Here is a 17,372-nt window from a genome sequence, read left to right on the forward strand (position 1 = left end):
AAAAGCGACAAAAAAAACAAAAAAATAATAGAGAAAAAAAATAGAAAAAACTCACAATTGCCGCCACCAGACCGCCGAGACCGACCAGCGAGACTTCCACCGCGCCGGCGACGACCAGCGACCCACCCACCGCACCACCTCCGCCGCACCATCACCACCACCCCACCTCCACCAATAAGTCCTTTTTACTAAACTTTTGTTTGTCAATTCAAAAACATGAATCGAGCATCGATTCTTGATAAATATGCGTGGATGAATATTAATCTATGCTTACTTCTTGTTGGGTTGCAATGCTTTAGCCGATTTTGGAGGAAAAAAATGAGATTGAAATTAATTTTTTTGTGTGTTTTCGTTGGTTTCCCAAATCGGTTTATCCAGACCGATTTTGTACACGAAAATCGACGTTACAATGCCGATTTTTGTTAACCAAATCGGCGGCACAACGCCGACTTTACAAGTCAAAATCGGCGTTGTAACGCCGATTTTTTTTTTTAAAGTTTTTTATTTGGTTTTGAATTTCATTAAGGATAAATTAGTATTTTTATGTTGCAGGTCTTGAACTAATAAAAAGATGGGCTTGCATATATCCGCCGCCTAAAAATTATTCATTTAGTAAATCAGAATAAAACTGATCTATAATTCTATATAATAAATGAAATATATAATTAGTATTATGCGATTCCCCAGTTTGAAAATCTTAAATCGCGTTTTGCCAATTAGCGACCTTAACTATGTCACACTCACCCAGTAAAGCGCTACTCGAACGACACGTGTCACGTCCCCAGAAGATTCTCTCTCTCTCTCTCATCGGACCATATTCTGTCGTCCCCGTCGCTTTTTCTCTCTCTAGGGTTTGCTTGTCCAAGCGAATTCTTCTGCGGCCGGTCCGATTTTTCAAGATATACAAGTAGGTGTCTGTGTTTTTCTTCATCTATGTTTCTTTATCTGAATCTTCCAACAATATAATTAATGTTTATTTGCTACTTAAGAACTTCATGATCACCAGTAAGAAATTGTTTGAATGTGAGGGGTATATCTGTAATTTCCCGGCACAATCATCTTTCTTCACCTTTCTATTTTGTTACTTATTATTCTCGGCATCCCCTGTTCTTCATTTTTTTTTTTTTTTTTTTTTTTTTTTTTTTTTTGAGTAAATTCGAGTCTGTTACAAGGGGAAGTAGGGGAGGGGGGGACTCGAACCCTAGACCGTTACCCTATTGGTAAAGGCTAGGTACCAACTCTCCTAATGAGGGTTGGTTGTTCTTCATTTTTTATTTGGGGTGATTTAATTTTTTGTTTTTTGTTTTCAAAAAATCATGTTCCAGTAGACTCTGTAATTTGTGAATGAAGTTAAGATTTCATTTTTGGATTGCAGTGTTGGATTGAAACTATAGATACAGTTGTAAGTAACATAGAAAGTAGAAGATAGAACATCTGATAATCAAACCACCACAATGGATCATTCAAACCACCACCACCAGCTACCTACAATGCCAGCTGGCACCATTTCTTCTCCGGCCAGTTTAGCCCACCACCACCACCGCCACCTCGCTCACAGTCAACAGCGGAAGCAACTCCATGCATTCTGGGCCAATCAGCTTCGAGAAATCAACCAAACCACCGATTTCAGGAACCACAGCCTCCCGCTCGCTCGAATAAAGAAGATAATGAAAGCCGACGAGGATGTGAGAATGATTTCCGCAGAAGCTCCGGTTATATTCGCAAAGGCGTGCGAGATGTTCATATTGGAACTGACTCTTCGATCTTGGATCAATACAGACGAGAACAAGAGGAGGACTCTTCAGAAGAACGATATCGCAGCTGCTATTTCGAGGACCGATGTTTTCGACTTTTTGGTCGATATTATTCCGCGAGATGAGTTGAAGGAGGAGGGACTCGGTGTAACTAAGTTCGCTGCTGTTCCGTTTGTTGGATTTGGTGCCGCTGAGGCTCCACCATAGTACTATGTATCCTCACAAAATCATCCTATCGATGAACAGCATCGGCAGGCTCTTCCTTTTGTGACGTGGCAGCCACAGGAGGAGCCACCTCTGCAGCAACCGAGCGACTCGTGATGGAATTGGATGGTTTTGTGTTGTTCGTCAGTAGTATTTATATAGTCTCTGTAGTATAGATAGATTTTAAGGTAGTGTATAATATATAAGTTATATAGCCTTCTGAATTCTAATTTTTAAAGAATTGCCCGACTCTCGAAATCGAAATGGCAGTCGTCTATTTGTCGAATTGTGATTCGAGAATAACTGCTGTCAACAATCTACCGTAGTAAAATCTTTGCCCAAAATTTTCCTATTTGTATCCTATAATAATAAATATGAATTATAAATTATCCCAGAAACAATCCCAGGATTGCAAGGGTACATTAGTTTCTTCCTTTAAGTTTTCAGACAGAGAAACAGGGAGCAAACTTCAGTCTTGAGATTCTTTAATCTTTTTAGCAGCTTTATTTTTATCTCTCTTTCGTTTATTGTCCGTAACTATGCCTTTTTCTGCATTATCCTTTGATTTCTGATCTCTTCGTGCCTTGGCTTGGTCCTCAAATCCATTCTCCGTCATCTTCATCGTTGCCACACGCCTAGCCTTGTACACCTGAATATTAAATTGCAAGCATATATACATAAACTCGTAAGCAAATAGGTATAACCACACCGAACACTAAACAGAGCTTGTTAATATGAGAAATTTGATCCCGTGTTATATGATCAAGCTTTACTATAGTTCCAATGATTAAATTGAAAATTTTGCAATGTTGATACGCCATAAAAAGCAGCAGATGCGATGGTCTGAAAGACTGAAGCTCTTACCTTTGTGATATTATCCTCGATCACATCCTTTTCGTTACACTCAAACTTGTCCAATTTTTTCTTAATAACAGCTTCTATTTCATGTACAAGGTCCACGTCATTCTGCACAATATATTCCATACACGTCAAAGCAAACAGGAAAATACCTTTACGCAATGCACCACAAAAGATAACATTAATAGCAGAACAAGAAAGAACGGAAAGAAAGAAAAAAAAAAGAAAAAAAAATATCCAATGTGTACACAAGTAGATTGGCGAAGGTTTTCGAAACAAGTTTCTAATTAACAAAATCCTCGCTAATCAGCTTTTTCTTTCAGTTAGCACATAAGAATATACAGATAAAAACATATAAATATATATCTCAAAATAATCAATTAGTACAATGCCATAAAAATATTGAGAAAGAACTACAACACAGTTCATATAATACCTGGGTGACAAAGCTAAGAGCAAGGCCTTCTCTTCCAGCTCTTGCAGTACGCCCAACACGATGAACATAATCCTCTGGATACCTAAAAAATAATAATAGGAAGTTCCATTTTTTGTTAGTGTCTGCTACAATTATCAATTTCGTTGACAGTCTCAATGAGTATCGTTTTACCTAGGAATGTCGTAGTTTATAACCAGATCTACGGTTGGAATATCTAAACCACGGTTAGCGACATCAGTTGCTAACAGTACAGGAACCTGTCCGGATTTGAACTTGTGTAATGCCGAAAGCCTCAAGGACTGGGATTTGAAAGAGTGCAATGCCGCAACTTCCAGTTCAAGCTGCTCCAGCAACAAACTCAGAAGCTCACAACTCCTGCTCACTCAAAGAACAGATCGAGTCAAGTTCGAGAGGCCGTTTGGTACTTGAAAATAAAGAGGTCTCGAAGAAGCCGGTTAATTTCCAACATGCAATTAAAGTTGATTTCATCGTATTTTAACAACTAAATAATTGATTTTGTTGACCGCTAACTTACAGCAAGATGAATGATGGCGAAGTTGCCAAACTTAATTTCTGTTCTTACTTGTTTTATTAACCCAATTGCTTGGGTAGAGAAACCAATAATACTAACCGAAAGATTATTATGGTGACCTCTATACGCAGCTAATATTTAGACAAATCTTGCACATGATTAGAAAAGACATAATGAAGTCCTCTCGACATTCTTACAATGCTTCAAAATCCCTTATAGCTTTGTAAGAATTTCAATTTGATGCTCAAAGGAATATACTACACCGATTTAGTGATTTTCATTTGACACTATTGCAGATAGAAATAATTTCCATCAAATCCGATGTCAAAGGCACATAATAACAGCTCACATTAAGACAACGTTAAACAATGCAAATCAACAGAATATTTTCACAGCCGACATTAAGAAACTCCGAGATTATACAAGAAAACCGTACCTGCAGGTGGAAACAAAAATAATAGCAGATCGAACACGCATTTCTTCCATTTTGTTTAATATGTGCAGTAGATACACATCCTTCACATGCTTGGGGATAAAAACATACTGCTGTCTCAGAGACTCCACCGTTTGAAAACCCTCATACGCCGCGTAGAAATATGCCTTATTTACCGAAAGTTCAAGCAACGTCTGTAAATTCGGAGTCATGGTGGCAGAAAACAGTAAAGTTTGCCGATCCTTCGGCAAACACTGGAAAATAACTCTCAGTTCTGCTTCAAAGTTAACACCCAACACTCTGTCTGCTTCATCCAAGACTAGAAACTGCAACAAGATATTTTCCAGGTTCATGTAACATAAATTCTACTTCATATGCCATTAAGCTATAATTTATTTACCAACAAATGAAAAAAAAAAAAAAAATTGAATCCCACCTTTGTATTGGAGAAAACAGAAGGAATATCAGGATTCTGCTCAATAAGAACCTTAATTCTGCCGGGAGTGGCTATTACTATATGAGGCCTCTGCATCAAACCCTGGGATTGGTTAATTATATCCATACCGCCAACAATCACCGCAACCCGCAGCCCCAAACCCGACCCTAGGGCACGAAATTGCTCCGCCAGCTGGTACGCCAGCTCGCGCGTGGGGGTTACGACGAGCGCGAACACACCGAACGGGTTCCCGGCGAGCCGGTTCAGGATGGGGAGCGCAAACGCCGCCGTTTTGCCGCTTCCGGTCTGAGCGAGGCCCATCACGTCCTGGCCCGACAGGATTTTGGGAATGCAGTGGTGCTGGACGGGAGTCGGCCGCTTCATGCCGAGCTCTCTGCAGGTGTTGACGGCCCATTCGGAGAGGCCTAGGTCGGAGAAAGTGATGTTGTCCGGGGTTGGGTTGGTGTTTAGCTCTTTCTGGAACGATTTGGGGGCGGCGGAGGCCGCTACAATGGCGGTTTCTGAGGGCGGGGGTTTATTGTTCACGGTGGACTGCTTTTTCCGGGAAAACAATGGGAAATTTGCATCGACCTGGGGTTGTTCCTCCATGGCTGCCGATGGGAGTTCTCGTTTAGGGGGGCGAAAACCGACCGGCCCTAGAACTAATTTGTTTTGTATCGACTGTGTTTTCAAATTAGCCCAACTATTAAAATCTTTTTTTTTTTAAAAATATTTATTACTCAAATATTTAGTACAAAATATGTTTAAGTAGTCAATAAATAATTCATTAAAAGATTTCTTTCCCCAATTTTTTAACAGTCAACAAAAAAAAAATAAAAAAAATCATATACTACTATAGTACACGTTTTTGTCAAAAATAGCTGAAATGTTAAAAAAAAATATATTAATTAACACTCAAATATACAACTTAAAAGATGTTTATTCATAAGTACTCAATAAATCATTCATCTAACATTATTTCACTAATCATCGAACATTTAAGCAAAATCACGAAAAATCATATACTATAGCACATAGGTTTTGGTTAAAAATAGTTGAAATGTTCTTTTTTTTTTTCTTCTCTCTCGTAATGGCATTAGTTTCGATCTAAACTTTTTTCTTCTAATGTCATTAGCTTTCAGCAAAGTTTTTTCCATCTCCTAAAAACATTAGCTTCGAGTTTAGTACTAAATTTTCTTTCTCTTCTGATAACATTATTTTGGAACTAAGTTTTCTTCCTCTCGACATTAGTTTCGAACTATTTTCTAGTTGTTTTAATCTGCTAATGACATTAGTTCGAAGCTAAGTTTTCTTCATATTCTTATAACATTTCGATCGAGAGCTAAATATTCGTACTCTACTAATAACATTAGCTTCGAGCTAAGTTTTGGTTAAAAAATAAAAAATATATATTTACACCATGGTGACGACCGGATAAAGGGTGATGATTCGATAAGGGATTTGCTTTTTACCGTTTGAAAAAGGCTATTTACCGTTCAAAAAAACTCTCTCTCTCTCTCTCTAAAAAAAATTGCTCTCAAGACAATTTCTTCACAAATCATTCTTATTGGTGTGATATACGAACATAAATGAATTTATCGAATGAAGATCGGGATAGCGAACACAGCGAGGTAAAAATTCCGTCTTTTCGATCGAAAAAACTGGGCTAAACATTCAAAAGCCCAACTTGGGCGCCCGACAGTGCAGTGCACGCCCATGTTGGGCGTGCAGTTGGCTGTTACACGCCCATTTTGGGCGTTTGTAGGCCAACTGCACGCCCAACATGGGCGTGCACTGCACTGCCGGGCGCCCAACAACAACAACAACAACAACAGCACCAACAGCAACAACAACAACAACAACAACAACAACAACAACAACAACAACAACAACAGCAACAACAACAACAACAGCAACAACAACAACAACAACAGCACCAACAACAACAACAACACCACCACCAACAACAACAACAACAACAACAACAACAACAACAACAACAACAACAACAACAACAACAACAACAACAACAACAACAACAACAACAACAACAACAACAACAACAACAACAACAATAATAATAATAATAATAATAATAATAATAATAATAATACCTCTAATAGTGTCAGACATCCAGCAATCTGCGCCGCCTCAGCTCGCGTAGCCATGCCCAACTGTCGGTACAGATAGGCCAATGTAGCCGAACCCCAAGAATACTCGCGAATCAGATTGATTTCCTCTAACAGTGGGAAAAAATCTGCTCTGACCTTCGATCCACTCTTATCCACGAACAACAACTTTCCGAGCAAGTATGCAATATATGCTCGTACTCGATACGCGGAAGGAAAGGTAGAATTGTCGCCATATTTCACCTCCAAATCATCTAACCGGGGTCCGCCACCATACCACCAATGCTCCATAAGTGCGGGGTCGACTCCGAAAGCTCTCGCACCAAGCTGGATCGCGTCGGCCTTATCCATCCAGACGTTAGGGCGAGTTCCACTAACTCGCAAACCCATGATGAAATGCACGTCGTGCAGGGTAATTGTCATCTCACCGAATGGCATGTGAAAACTGTTGGTGTCCGGCTGCCACCTCTCAATAAAAGCCTCTATTAATGGGTTATTGTGCTGAGGCAGCGAACAATCACGCAAGTGATACAAGCCGGTACTCTCAAGTAGTGAGACACAATCATCGTCGTCGGGGCCCGGCCAAGTACACTTCGCGTGCGACCGTAATTTAACCATATGTCGTCCCTGTTCAAGATATATTCATATATAAGTATACCACAAACAAGTGTAAATATTATAAACAAAATTTATTAATATTAATAAGTATTACCTTTCCCTCCCAAATGTCGTAGGCAATATGTGCTCCAAAACTTGGAATCAAGTGAGCGTATTTAGGTCCACCGGGTGTCTCACCGGTCAACATCCAAGGTCGAGAAGGAAGTTTTTTTCTCGGAGCGGTGCGGGACCTCGAGGCAGGATTAGAACCACCGAAAGTACCACCCATCGGGACAGGAGACGGAGTCGGAGTCGGAACATCCTCGTAATCGTCATCGGATGGAAAATCCGGCACCGGAAACTGATACTTCTGCTGAAAGCGTAGTTGTGGATCGTACTCGTACTCCTGCGGCTGCATATATGCATCCATGGGTGCATCCATCTCCTGCTCGGCCTCTGTCTCTGTCTCCTCCTGAATCATCGTACGTGGGGGTACAAAAGCACCAGTGCGTTCCCCACGACGTTTAGAACTAGTCACATTTCTATTATGTGTCCTTCCCTCCCGTTCCGCAGTAGTCTCCACCACCGGATCTGCAGGTGGACGAATCAGGGGTCCTTTCCCTTTTCCGAGTCCGAATTTTTTCGTCCAATTAGACATCCTGTAAACATAAAATTATATTAAATTTACTAACTTATTTTAATTCAGAAAAAAAATATTTCTTTTAAATCAAAAAAAAAAAAAAAAAAAAAAAAAAAAAAAAAAAATATTTAAATCGAACGCCCGGTTTGGGCGTTTCCCGGCCGAACCGACGCCTGGACCGGGCGCCGGTTCGCCCGGGAAACGCCCAAACCGGGCGTTGAAACACTCATTTCACGCCCAAACCGGGCGCTGGCAGCATGAACCGACGCCCAAAGTGGGCGTCGGTTCATGCAGCCAGCGCCCGGTTTGGGCGTTTGGCTCTAACATCCGAAAAATTCAAAAGCCCTACAAATCGATTTGTAGGGCTTTTAAACATGAAATTGGTTGCAAAATCGAGTTACCCATTGCATATAACACATGTAGGTGTTGAAATTACCTGAAAAAATCGAAGCCCAAGCTCGATTTTGGTTGATTTCGAAATTTTTCGAAAAAAAAAAAATTTTCTGAAATTTTTGGAATGGGGGGTAATTGGAGAGAATTTCGAATTTTAGGGGTTTTAGAGAGATAAACTGTTTTTTACTTTGAACGGTAAATAGCACTTATTAGCCCGTAAAGAGCATTTTCTTTCGATAATCATAGATACTGTATAATGGGAAGCAAAAGCCGACAAATTAATTGCGAAATATTGACAGAAAGCTGTTTTATTAATTGGTGTTCTTCTTCATACCGTATCGTCATCAAATTATATAATCAGCCAATTCCTAAAACAGGGCTTTTTTTTTTTTTTACGAAGAAATGGATTCTCCATTCAAGGCCGATGTACTGAAAGGCAAAGTAGCTCTGCTGACCGGTGGCGCATCGGGAATCGGATTCGAGATTTCCACCCAATTTGGAAAGCACGGAGCCTCCATCGCCGTCATGGGCCGCCGTAAGAACGTCTTAGACGACGCCGTTTCCGCCCTCAATTCCCTCGGCATCCCCGTACACCCTCTCTCTCTCTCTCTCTCTCTCTCTCTCTCTCTCTCTCTCTCTCTCTCTCTCTCTCTCTCTCTCTCTCTCTCTCTCTCTCTCTCTCCCCACAAAAAAATAAGTTTGTTTATACTGTTGGTTGACGAAATTGAGCATCGCCGATTATTATATTATCACATGCCTGCATACTGAATCAGCTCTCTTGAGTAATTAATTGATTAGGGTTCATTTTTTGAATTGGGGAAAAAGGTCTTTGTTGCTATGAATTGTTTATTGATTCCGATTTTTCCGTATTCCTTGTCAGCAATTTCCCTTAAAAAAGATTTACTTGGATATGGCTTCTATTGCATCTGAGTTCTTCAACTTCAAAAAAGAAATCTTGATAGTGTTGCTAGTGCTACCCATTCAAAATTATCTCCGTCTTCGTATAATTTGTTCATTCTATGAATGTTTCGAAATTACAGGCTGTTGGGTTTGAAGGAGATGTCCGCAAACAGGAAGATGCACAAAGAGTCGTGGAGGCCACGGTGAAGCATTTCGGAAAGCTCGACATTCTTGTGAATGCCGCTGCTGGCAATTTTCTCATATCGGCTGAGGATCTCTCTCCCAACGGTTTTAAAACAGGTCTGCCCGAGCATCACTGAATTTCGCGCTTATAATTCTTGATTATTATACGCCTTGTTTGTGATAGGGTACGTTAGCAATGAAATAGTGTACAACAGTACATGTACATTTTCTCACCTGAAAAGTGTTATCTAAAAACAACCGATAAGAAAAACTAGGAATCTGCAAAATAAAAAAATTGTAATACGATTTCGAGAGAGCTGATTTATGATTATTTGGTATTGATTTACCTTCTGCAGTGATGGATATTGATTCTGTTGGCACATTTACAATGTGTCACGAAGCAATAAAGTATCTCAAGAAAGGCGGACAAGGGAGAAGCTCATCGTCTAGTGGAGGATTTATACTGAACATAAGCGCGACTTTGCATTATACAGCATCTTGGTATCAGATCCATGTTTCTGCAGCCAAGGTTTGTTATTTTGATTCTTCCCATGAACTTGATTTTATCCACACAAAAAAAAAAAAAAAAAAAAAAACCGATCCAACGTTTTATCTATGTCCAGGCAGCTGTGGACGCTCTGACGAGAAATTTAGCACTGGAATGGGGTACGGATTACGATATACGAGTAAATGGGATAGCACCAGGTCCCATAGGGGATACTGCTGGATTGAGTAAACTTCTGCCTCAAGAAATTAATAATAAAATGAGAGAAAGTTCGCCTCTTTATAAAGTTGGCGAGAAATGGGATATCGCTATGGCTGCCGTTTACTTAGCCTCGGATGCTGGTTCGTCATCTTCGATTTCTCTTTTAATTATATATATAAAAATCAACATTAAGTAACCTTTGTTCTGTTTTATGACTGATTTTAATGTTGGCAATATATCTGAAGGTAAATACATCAATGGAAGTATATTGCCTATTGATGGAGGTCTTTGGTTGAGCAAGCCACGTCATCTGTCGAAAGATGCAGTGAGACAAGTTTCTCGAGCTGTAGAGAAAAGATCTCGTGCTGCTCCCCTTGGGATTCCGACCAGTAAACTGTAGCCTAAGCTTTTGATAAGCCCTCACATTTTATATCGCCTTTATAAAGAAATAGTCCTTTATGTAACTCAGAATTCATTCAATAATCAGTAATTTAATGTTCGAGTATATGTTGGTATATTTGACAGCTCCATTTGGTACCCTTTTCGGAATTTTGAGTGAAGTTGGATTAATCACAACCATTCACAGTAATAATGTCCGCAACCTCCGTTTGACAGAAAACTGCCGCTATATATTCTATAGAGGCAGTACTCTTCTTTTTAACTTTCTACCCTAAATCTGTGCCAAAAAAATGTTGGTGCTCACTGAGCATATATATTAGCTTTTGATCCAAAAACAGCTGTGATTGTCTCCAGTCTGGTTGAAGAAGAGATACATCGTAAGAGATATCAACATCTGTGTAGTGGTGCAAGATATATATCGGGCGCCTGATATCTAAGACGATCATTGTGCGGCATTGGTCCCTCCTGTGTAATATAAAAAAAAAAAATTAAGAAATAGATCTCGACTCTTGCTAGTACAACAATGTTCAAGACTTCGTGACGTAATGGGTATTAGAATATACCTCTTCCAAGTTAATCTGGAAAGGCTTCACAAAATCTTCAAACATAATTGGTGATAATCCTTTCATTCTTTCTTCCACTTCCTGGAAAATTATGGAAAAGTGGAAATTGAAACAGATTACTCTCAGAAATCTAGCGAAGTTCTTCGACTTAGAATTGTAAACAGACGGAAGCTACGTACAAAAGACAGATTGTAACTTACCAATCCAGTTATCCTTGAATTGTCCAACAGTTGTTGGGCAATCGCGTCTAATATATGCTTGTTGTCTCTCAGTCCCTTCATAGCAAGTTCCTCTGTCTCGTCAATGTACTGTCATCAACATGCAACCCGTTATTACATCCAAAAGAAACTACAAGTAGGTAAATAAGACAAGACAGGGACGACAGTAAATAGAATATAAAATTTCGGTCCTTGGTAACACGAGGATTTTGAACACATCTAAATTAGTTTATCTCGAAAAGTTCATTCAGCTACTGATAATTATTAGCGAGGGAAAATTGTCACGGGCGAGATATTAAGTAGCTACAAAAAAAATTACTATCAACGCCAATTGAACTTACCCTTGTCAATTCCCTCATAAAAAGCTCAGAAACTTCAACTGTCATGTTTGCAGGGATCACATGAGGATCATCCCACTAATGTCAAGAAAAGTGAAGCGAAATTAGTTATTTAATTATCTGCAGTATAAACCAAAAATCAAAATAGCCACATCTCAAGCTTATCCATCTCGTCGTATTCAAGTATTTGATACCTTGTATCTTATTATTTCACCATCTGGATTATCTGGACGATCAACCAGCCCAATTCTTTTTGTCAATGCAGTGAGCCCCAGCCTAGGATTTCTTGGGCTTATTACCATTTCTCGAGCAATCTGAAAAAAAATTAAAAAAGGGTGACGAGATATTACTGTATTTGCCATTTTTCTTTTTCCTCTTCAGTTTTTACTCAGAGAGCATTGTTACCTTGGTAATTTTCTCGAGATCGTCTGTTCCTCCATCAGTGATGTCATCGCCAAATATAATACGCTCAGCACATCGACCACCATGAGCAACCACCATTTGCATTTGCATGTAACCGAAGGTAGTATAACCTTGATCTACAATATCTTCTCGAGGGTAAAACACAGACACAGCAGTCTCCTGCTCACGCATACAACAGATTAGAAGACCATTTAAACGTGTCCGAATAAAAGAATTTATACCCATATCTATTGACACTGCACACTATTATACCTTTCCACCAGGTAGCAGCTGAGAAAATGCATGCCAATCAAATCGAGGGAACAAGTGAGCCAACACTATGTGACCAGCTTCGTGCACTGCCAGAAGCCTTTTCTTTTCCGACGATACCTAAAAAAATGTTGGATAATATCATAAATACCATAAGTTATGCAAATATACTCTTTATATGGGTGTAATGAAAAAGAAAACCATACACTTAGTTCACATTTCTGCTGCTCTTCCTCGGTGAGAAGCACACCCATTCCCTCAAGCAACTGTTTGTCCAATACATCAACAATATCTTGCTGGTAGATCTTTGAATGCCCATTCCTGACCTGTTTTCAGGTAATATTCATTATCAAGGGGAAAAGAAGAAAAGGACAAATCCAGGGTAAAGAAAGAAAAAAGAAAAAGTGCAGCAGTTTGTTTTCTTTGTTTCCTTCTGCAAGGCTGTATATTAACCAAAGGGGCCAGCAGAGGAAACAAATCAGACAAATACACTAAGTATATGCGAACTCACAAACCAGTAACATAAAATTATAAGGTTATCTTGGATGAAGCACAAAAAACTTACAGCCATTATTCCTGCTTCATTGACTAGATTCCGTATATCTGCTCCAGAATACCCAACAGTACGGAAGACAACCTGCAGAGGTGAAGAACATGAATCAAGGATTTATACCAGGACAGTTCCTCAACCTATTAGTGAGGAATAGGTTCATGAGAATCTATTTAAGACAAGTAGCATGTGGGGAATTGTTCTGAATGTGTTAAAATGTTGCTCGGACTTTTGGGATACATATCTAGGTATTGGCTCTTTTTTCTAAGATCGAAGTCCGAGCAACATAGGTCACAAAAAGAAGGCGAATACATGAAAAGGACACAACACCTTTCCAAAATCAACATCCTCAGCAAGCTCCTTCCCAGCACTATGAACACCAAAAATTTGCACTCGTTGTTTAGCATCAGGTAACCCAATATATACACGTCGATCGATACGTCCGGCGCGAACGAATTCTAGGTCCAATTCATCTGGTCTATTAGTAGCACATATGAAAATAACAGCTTGCCTCAGCGAGAATCTATCGACACCAGTTTTTTCTTTGCTGCAAATAACGACATTTACTACTGAGTTATAGAGTTAAGTAACAGGGATCGGGAACACATACGAATATATAACGAATGAATGAAATTAAAATGATATAAACTTTAAACATGAATCATGTAGAATTTGTAGACACATTTTCCGAGTGATGATATGTCAGAGAGCCAGATTAGCACATCAAACTATGCTATGAAACTTCATGTCCTTAATAGTACATGTATTCATGATCCAAATTTACATCACTTACTCTCCGTCCAGCTGAGCAATCAATGCTTCAAATGTTGCTCTTCTTCGTGGATCCTTCCTAGCATGCCTTCCGGCAATAGCATCTATCTCATCCACAAATACAAAAGCAGGAGCCTGGAAAAAAAAAGTGCCTCATTGATTATTTATTCCGACAACTATCATGATCTGCATAATCATGTGTGTGTGTGTGTGTGTGTGTGTGTGTGTGTGTGTGTGTGTGTGTGTGTGTGTGAGATCGGGCCCTTCTTTGCATTAATAGCAACAATCATAACTAAAGATTCTGACACAAATTTGTAATAGTAGTTCAATGTGCAGCTGACTAGCTACTGTGTAAGGTTTGATACAGATATAGATATCCCAATGAATAACTAAATTCAATTTTTTTTAATCTTGGCATTTCACATTTCACATTTCACATTTCACATTTCACAATACTAGTCACAAGGTTCAGCATGGCATAGTAATACTGATACTTGGTACACTTACATTTCTTCTTGCTATTGAGAATAGTTCATTGATTCTTGCAGCGCCACTTTTCTCACTGTCTGTAAACTCTGCACCAGAAGCAAAAACAAAAGGCAACCCACTTTCCTTCGCTAATGTTCTTGCAAAGAGGGTTTTCCCTGTTCCTGGAGGTCCAGACAGAAGCACACCCTGCATGACCATAGTAAATTGTCCCTTATGTATCTAAACTATGATTCAGATATATAACTGCATGAGTTTTGCAAGATAATGTTAGCTTACTCGCACAAACTTCACTTCTTTCTCGTAGTACTGCATGGGGTTTCCCATATATACCATCAATTCGTCCAGAAGATCCCAGACATCTCCTCCTAATACTACGTCTTTATACATAGATTTCGTTTCACCAACTTCACCAACTGGCTGAGTGAAATGAACAATCCATTAAATATTACTGAAAAAATGGGCAAACTAGAAATCCACCAAACTTGGATAAAGAAAAAGAACCCTCACCAGAATAAAGTTTTCAGCATATGCCATATCAAAAAGCTGATTGTATTTCTTATAAAGAAGGCGGTTTGTGGTAATGTGAAGAAGCATCAGAGATTCCCTGATGAACCACAAGATTAGTATTCCAGGCAACAGAGCAAATACAACTTTCAGAAAATAATGGATCTGACGCTTCTGAAGAAGTTCTACTTCAACTCCAGAACCTGTTATTGCCTCAAACAGGAAAGGATCGAGTGGGATGTCAACCTAGACAAGTAAAAGCATAAGTAAGGAAGAGGTAAACTCAAGGAGAAAAATAGTGTTGGATTACAACCACAATCGTGGACTCACAATATATTCTAAAGGAAATCCTTCTTTCATGGTAATGTACAATCTTTTGAGATCCTCTGTAAAAACAACTGCCTCAACCTGAAGGAAAAAACAAAAACATTACGTATAAATTCTTCAGGAGAGAAAATCAGTGCAGCAAGATAGGGAGGAAGAGGGAACGGAAGAATGATAGAAATTTTACCTCAGAGGAATCAAGTTTTTGAAGGAAATAAGTATAAGGAAGTTTTGGACGGTAGCGCCACCATCTCTTGGAGATCCACAAAGCCCTTGTTCCTTGTGCATTTCTAGCCTTCTCGACTACATCTTTTCGAAGACTGTTCTCAACTTCCTTCATGTCAAATTCCACCACATATTTGGAATTTAATGAACTGAGTTGTTCACCAAGCTCTTCCTTCTTAAGAATCCCTTTCCATGCCGCGAGTCTATCACGCCATGTTCCTCCAGCATCCCCTGTCAGAAAAAAACCAATAAGAAAGCCCAGAAAAAATAATAAAATCAAATAAGTTAAAAATCTCGTTATGCCGCACTCAGACAAACTGGATAACTTTCTAGTTTCAATGTTTCACTAGGAAGGTAATAATAAGATTACCCCCAATAAGTTTATAGCGACTAGGTTCACCTATTCCTTGATATAAGGCTAGCTGATTGTGCAGAGTTAGATATATTCCAAAAACTATGGTATAGAGCAAGAATGTTAAATCCTAAAAATGGAACCTAATTTTAGAGAGAAAATGTAAGAACAAACCTGATAAACCTAACTCTTCTTGGAGAACCTTTTTATCATCCATGTTCAATTTTGTGTCTTGTTCTATTATTTCTTTCATGCTGCCTTGGGCTTTTCCAGTGTCATCTTCCCATGCATTTTCCCCAACAAAAGAACTGTCGTGAACAAGTGTGCCATCAGGTCCTTCGACAAACTTCTTGAGTTTCATGCCTTTAGGGTTAGCCTTCCTCCATAAACCTTGTTTGAATCTATAAGATGAAAAGAATAAATGCTGAGCAAGAAGATTCAGAAGAATCAATTTAATGTCTACGCAGCTGACCAAGCAAAAAAGAAAATTTCCTTTTTTTCTTGGTAACTATGTGCATCTAATATAAACTTGCGACCATTTGCCAGAAATCACCATATGAAATAGTAAGAGTTGTCTAACAAATATTCAGGAGTTGTCGAATTTCTTATCTCCCAATACGACAACCTCCAACTTAAAGTGACAATTTCAACCTCATATTTAACATAGACATAAATTGGCCGAAGTAGACACAGGAAAGATGTTTCACAAGTTATTACTTTCAGCGCTAAGAGCTAAGGTAACAAAGATTGAACACGAAAGTGTGACTTACTTTCTCACATTAGTCGGTGTAGGCTCAGGAATCAATGCGTCCATGTACGCCTCAGTCAATTCCCTTCTTTCACGCTCAATAATAGGAGCTCGGATTGCTTTATATATACTTAGACCGGAAAAAATAGTGACAAAAATATATAATACCAACACACCTAATCTTCTTGGTTCCCAGTTCTTTATATCCTGAAAATAATTTGACCAAAAAAAAACAATAGAACACATACTCATAACCTAGAAAAGGAGTCTGGAATAGTAATTACAATAAATTAGTCAGCAACTATGGCACTAAGAGGCATACCTTCCATTTTTCCCATTTATTCCAAGTAACAAACTGAGGCAGCAGCTCGGAGTGTACTCGTTGAAGAGAGTCCTGGGCATTCCGGGCCGAGTCTCCTGCCCTACCCGATAACCCGTCAAATCTAACCAGAACATCGTCCACATTGAACCCGGTTTCTTTCTTCACGGAATCGCCCAAATTCTGGAAAAATCTTAGAGAACCGCGACGAATTGACTGTGAAAGGCGCAGCCAGGAGAAGCCCTGAGGCCCACTAGAAGAAGACGAGGAGGCTAATATTATGGACCTCTTTCGACGGGAAAGGTTGGGGGTGGAATTGCGATAAGATAAGGTGGAGAGGTTCGTTCTTCGGAGAAGAAATAGGTTTTCTGGTGGGAAATGGTGAGGAGTTGATCGGCATTGAACTGTTGCTATTTCCATTACTGTAGATTGTTCGCCGGAGAGCTCAAATCAAGCGAAATTGGGTAGTTTCCGACACCGCATTGGATTGTGGTTTTGGGAGTGAGAGGGGTTTTAGAGGTTTTTATTGCTTTTCCTTTTTCATTTTAATAAATTTCCCCAGTTAAGTATAACTGTATAGTATCACTTGGCTTGTTTAGTTTTTTCGACTTTTCGTAGTTGAAATCGAAACGGAATTTCCAATTTCATCAATTTCTTTGAAAAATACTCCGATTTTCGGAACTATTTTGTCAAACCAAT

At 39.2% G+C, this 17,372-nt stretch overlaps 5 protein-coding genes across 5 annotated transcripts; 2 read left to right on the forward strand and 3 right to left on the reverse strand.

Annotated features, from left to right (window-relative positions):
* Positions 1-797: 797 nt before the first annotated feature.
* NF-YC2 (nuclear factor Y, subunit C2) lies at positions 798-2,310 on the forward strand. The gene is made up of 2 exons (XM_088812099.1): positions 798-907; positions 1,376-2,310. Exon 2 carries the CDS (start codon positions 1,455-1,457, stop codon positions 1,959-1,961), a length of 507 nt encoding a protein of 168 aa, XP_088668225.1. The 5' UTR covers positions 798-907; positions 1,376-1,454; the 3' UTR covers positions 1,962-2,310.
* RH36 (RNA helicase 36) lies at positions 2,189-5,408 on the reverse strand. Its single transcript, XM_012993692.2, has 6 exons — positions 4,654-5,408; positions 4,221-4,543; positions 3,424-3,627; positions 3,253-3,334; positions 2,823-2,924; positions 2,189-2,607 (listed from the first exon to the last, which is right to left on the reverse strand). The coding sequence occupies exons 1-6, from the start codon at positions 5,260-5,262 to the stop codon at positions 2,428-2,430; spliced, it is 1,500 nt and encodes a 499-aa protein (XP_012849146.2). The 5' UTR covers positions 5,263-5,408; the 3' UTR covers positions 2,189-2,427.
* Positions 5,409-6,066: 658 nt separating this feature from the next.
* LOC148766073 (uncharacterized) lies at positions 6,067-8,037 on the reverse strand. Its single transcript, XM_088812484.1, has 3 exons — positions 7,495-8,037; positions 6,396-7,409; positions 6,067-6,117 (listed from the first exon to the last, which is right to left on the reverse strand). The coding sequence occupies exons 1-3, from the start codon at positions 8,035-8,037 to the stop codon at positions 6,067-6,069; spliced, it is 1,608 nt and encodes a 535-aa protein (XP_088668610.1).
* Positions 8,038-8,644: 607 nt separating this feature from the next.
* On the forward strand, positions 8,645-10,718 carry LOC105968604 (peroxisomal 2,4-dienoyl-CoA reductase [(3E)-enoyl-CoA-producing]). Its single transcript, XM_012993235.2, has 5 exons — positions 8,645-9,000; positions 9,453-9,612; positions 9,852-10,024; positions 10,119-10,341; positions 10,447-10,718. Exons 1-5 carry the CDS (start codon positions 8,815-8,817, stop codon positions 10,599-10,601), a joined length of 897 nt encoding a protein of 298 aa, XP_012848689.2. The 5' UTR covers positions 8,645-8,814; the 3' UTR covers positions 10,602-10,718.
* Positions 10,719-10,750: 32 nt separating this feature from the next.
* FTSH12 (FTSH protease 12) lies at positions 10,751-17,364 on the reverse strand. The gene is made up of 19 exons (XM_012993233.2): positions 16,677-17,364; positions 16,377-16,561; positions 15,781-16,007; positions 15,217-15,485; positions 15,036-15,113; positions 14,709-14,951; positions 14,478-14,618; positions 14,220-14,387; positions 13,735-13,847; positions 13,272-13,488; positions 12,957-13,028; positions 12,598-12,717; positions 12,395-12,511; positions 12,125-12,301; positions 11,914-12,033; positions 11,723-11,797; positions 11,364-11,471; positions 11,164-11,244; positions 10,751-11,065 (listed from the first exon to the last, which is right to left on the reverse strand). Exons 1-19 carry the CDS (start codon positions 17,091-17,093, stop codon positions 10,988-10,990), a joined length of 3,006 nt encoding a protein of 1,001 aa, XP_012848687.2. The 5' UTR covers positions 17,094-17,364; the 3' UTR covers positions 10,751-10,987.
* Positions 17,365-17,372: the final 8 nt, after the last annotated feature.

This window comes from Erythranthe guttata, chromosome 13 (assembly GCF_056151865.1).
Source record: "Erythranthe guttata isolate IM_541 chromosome 13, IM_541, whole genome shotgun sequence".
In the NCBI taxonomy this organism is placed as follows: Eukaryota; Viridiplantae; Streptophyta; class Magnoliopsida; order Lamiales; family Phrymaceae; genus Erythranthe; species Erythranthe guttata.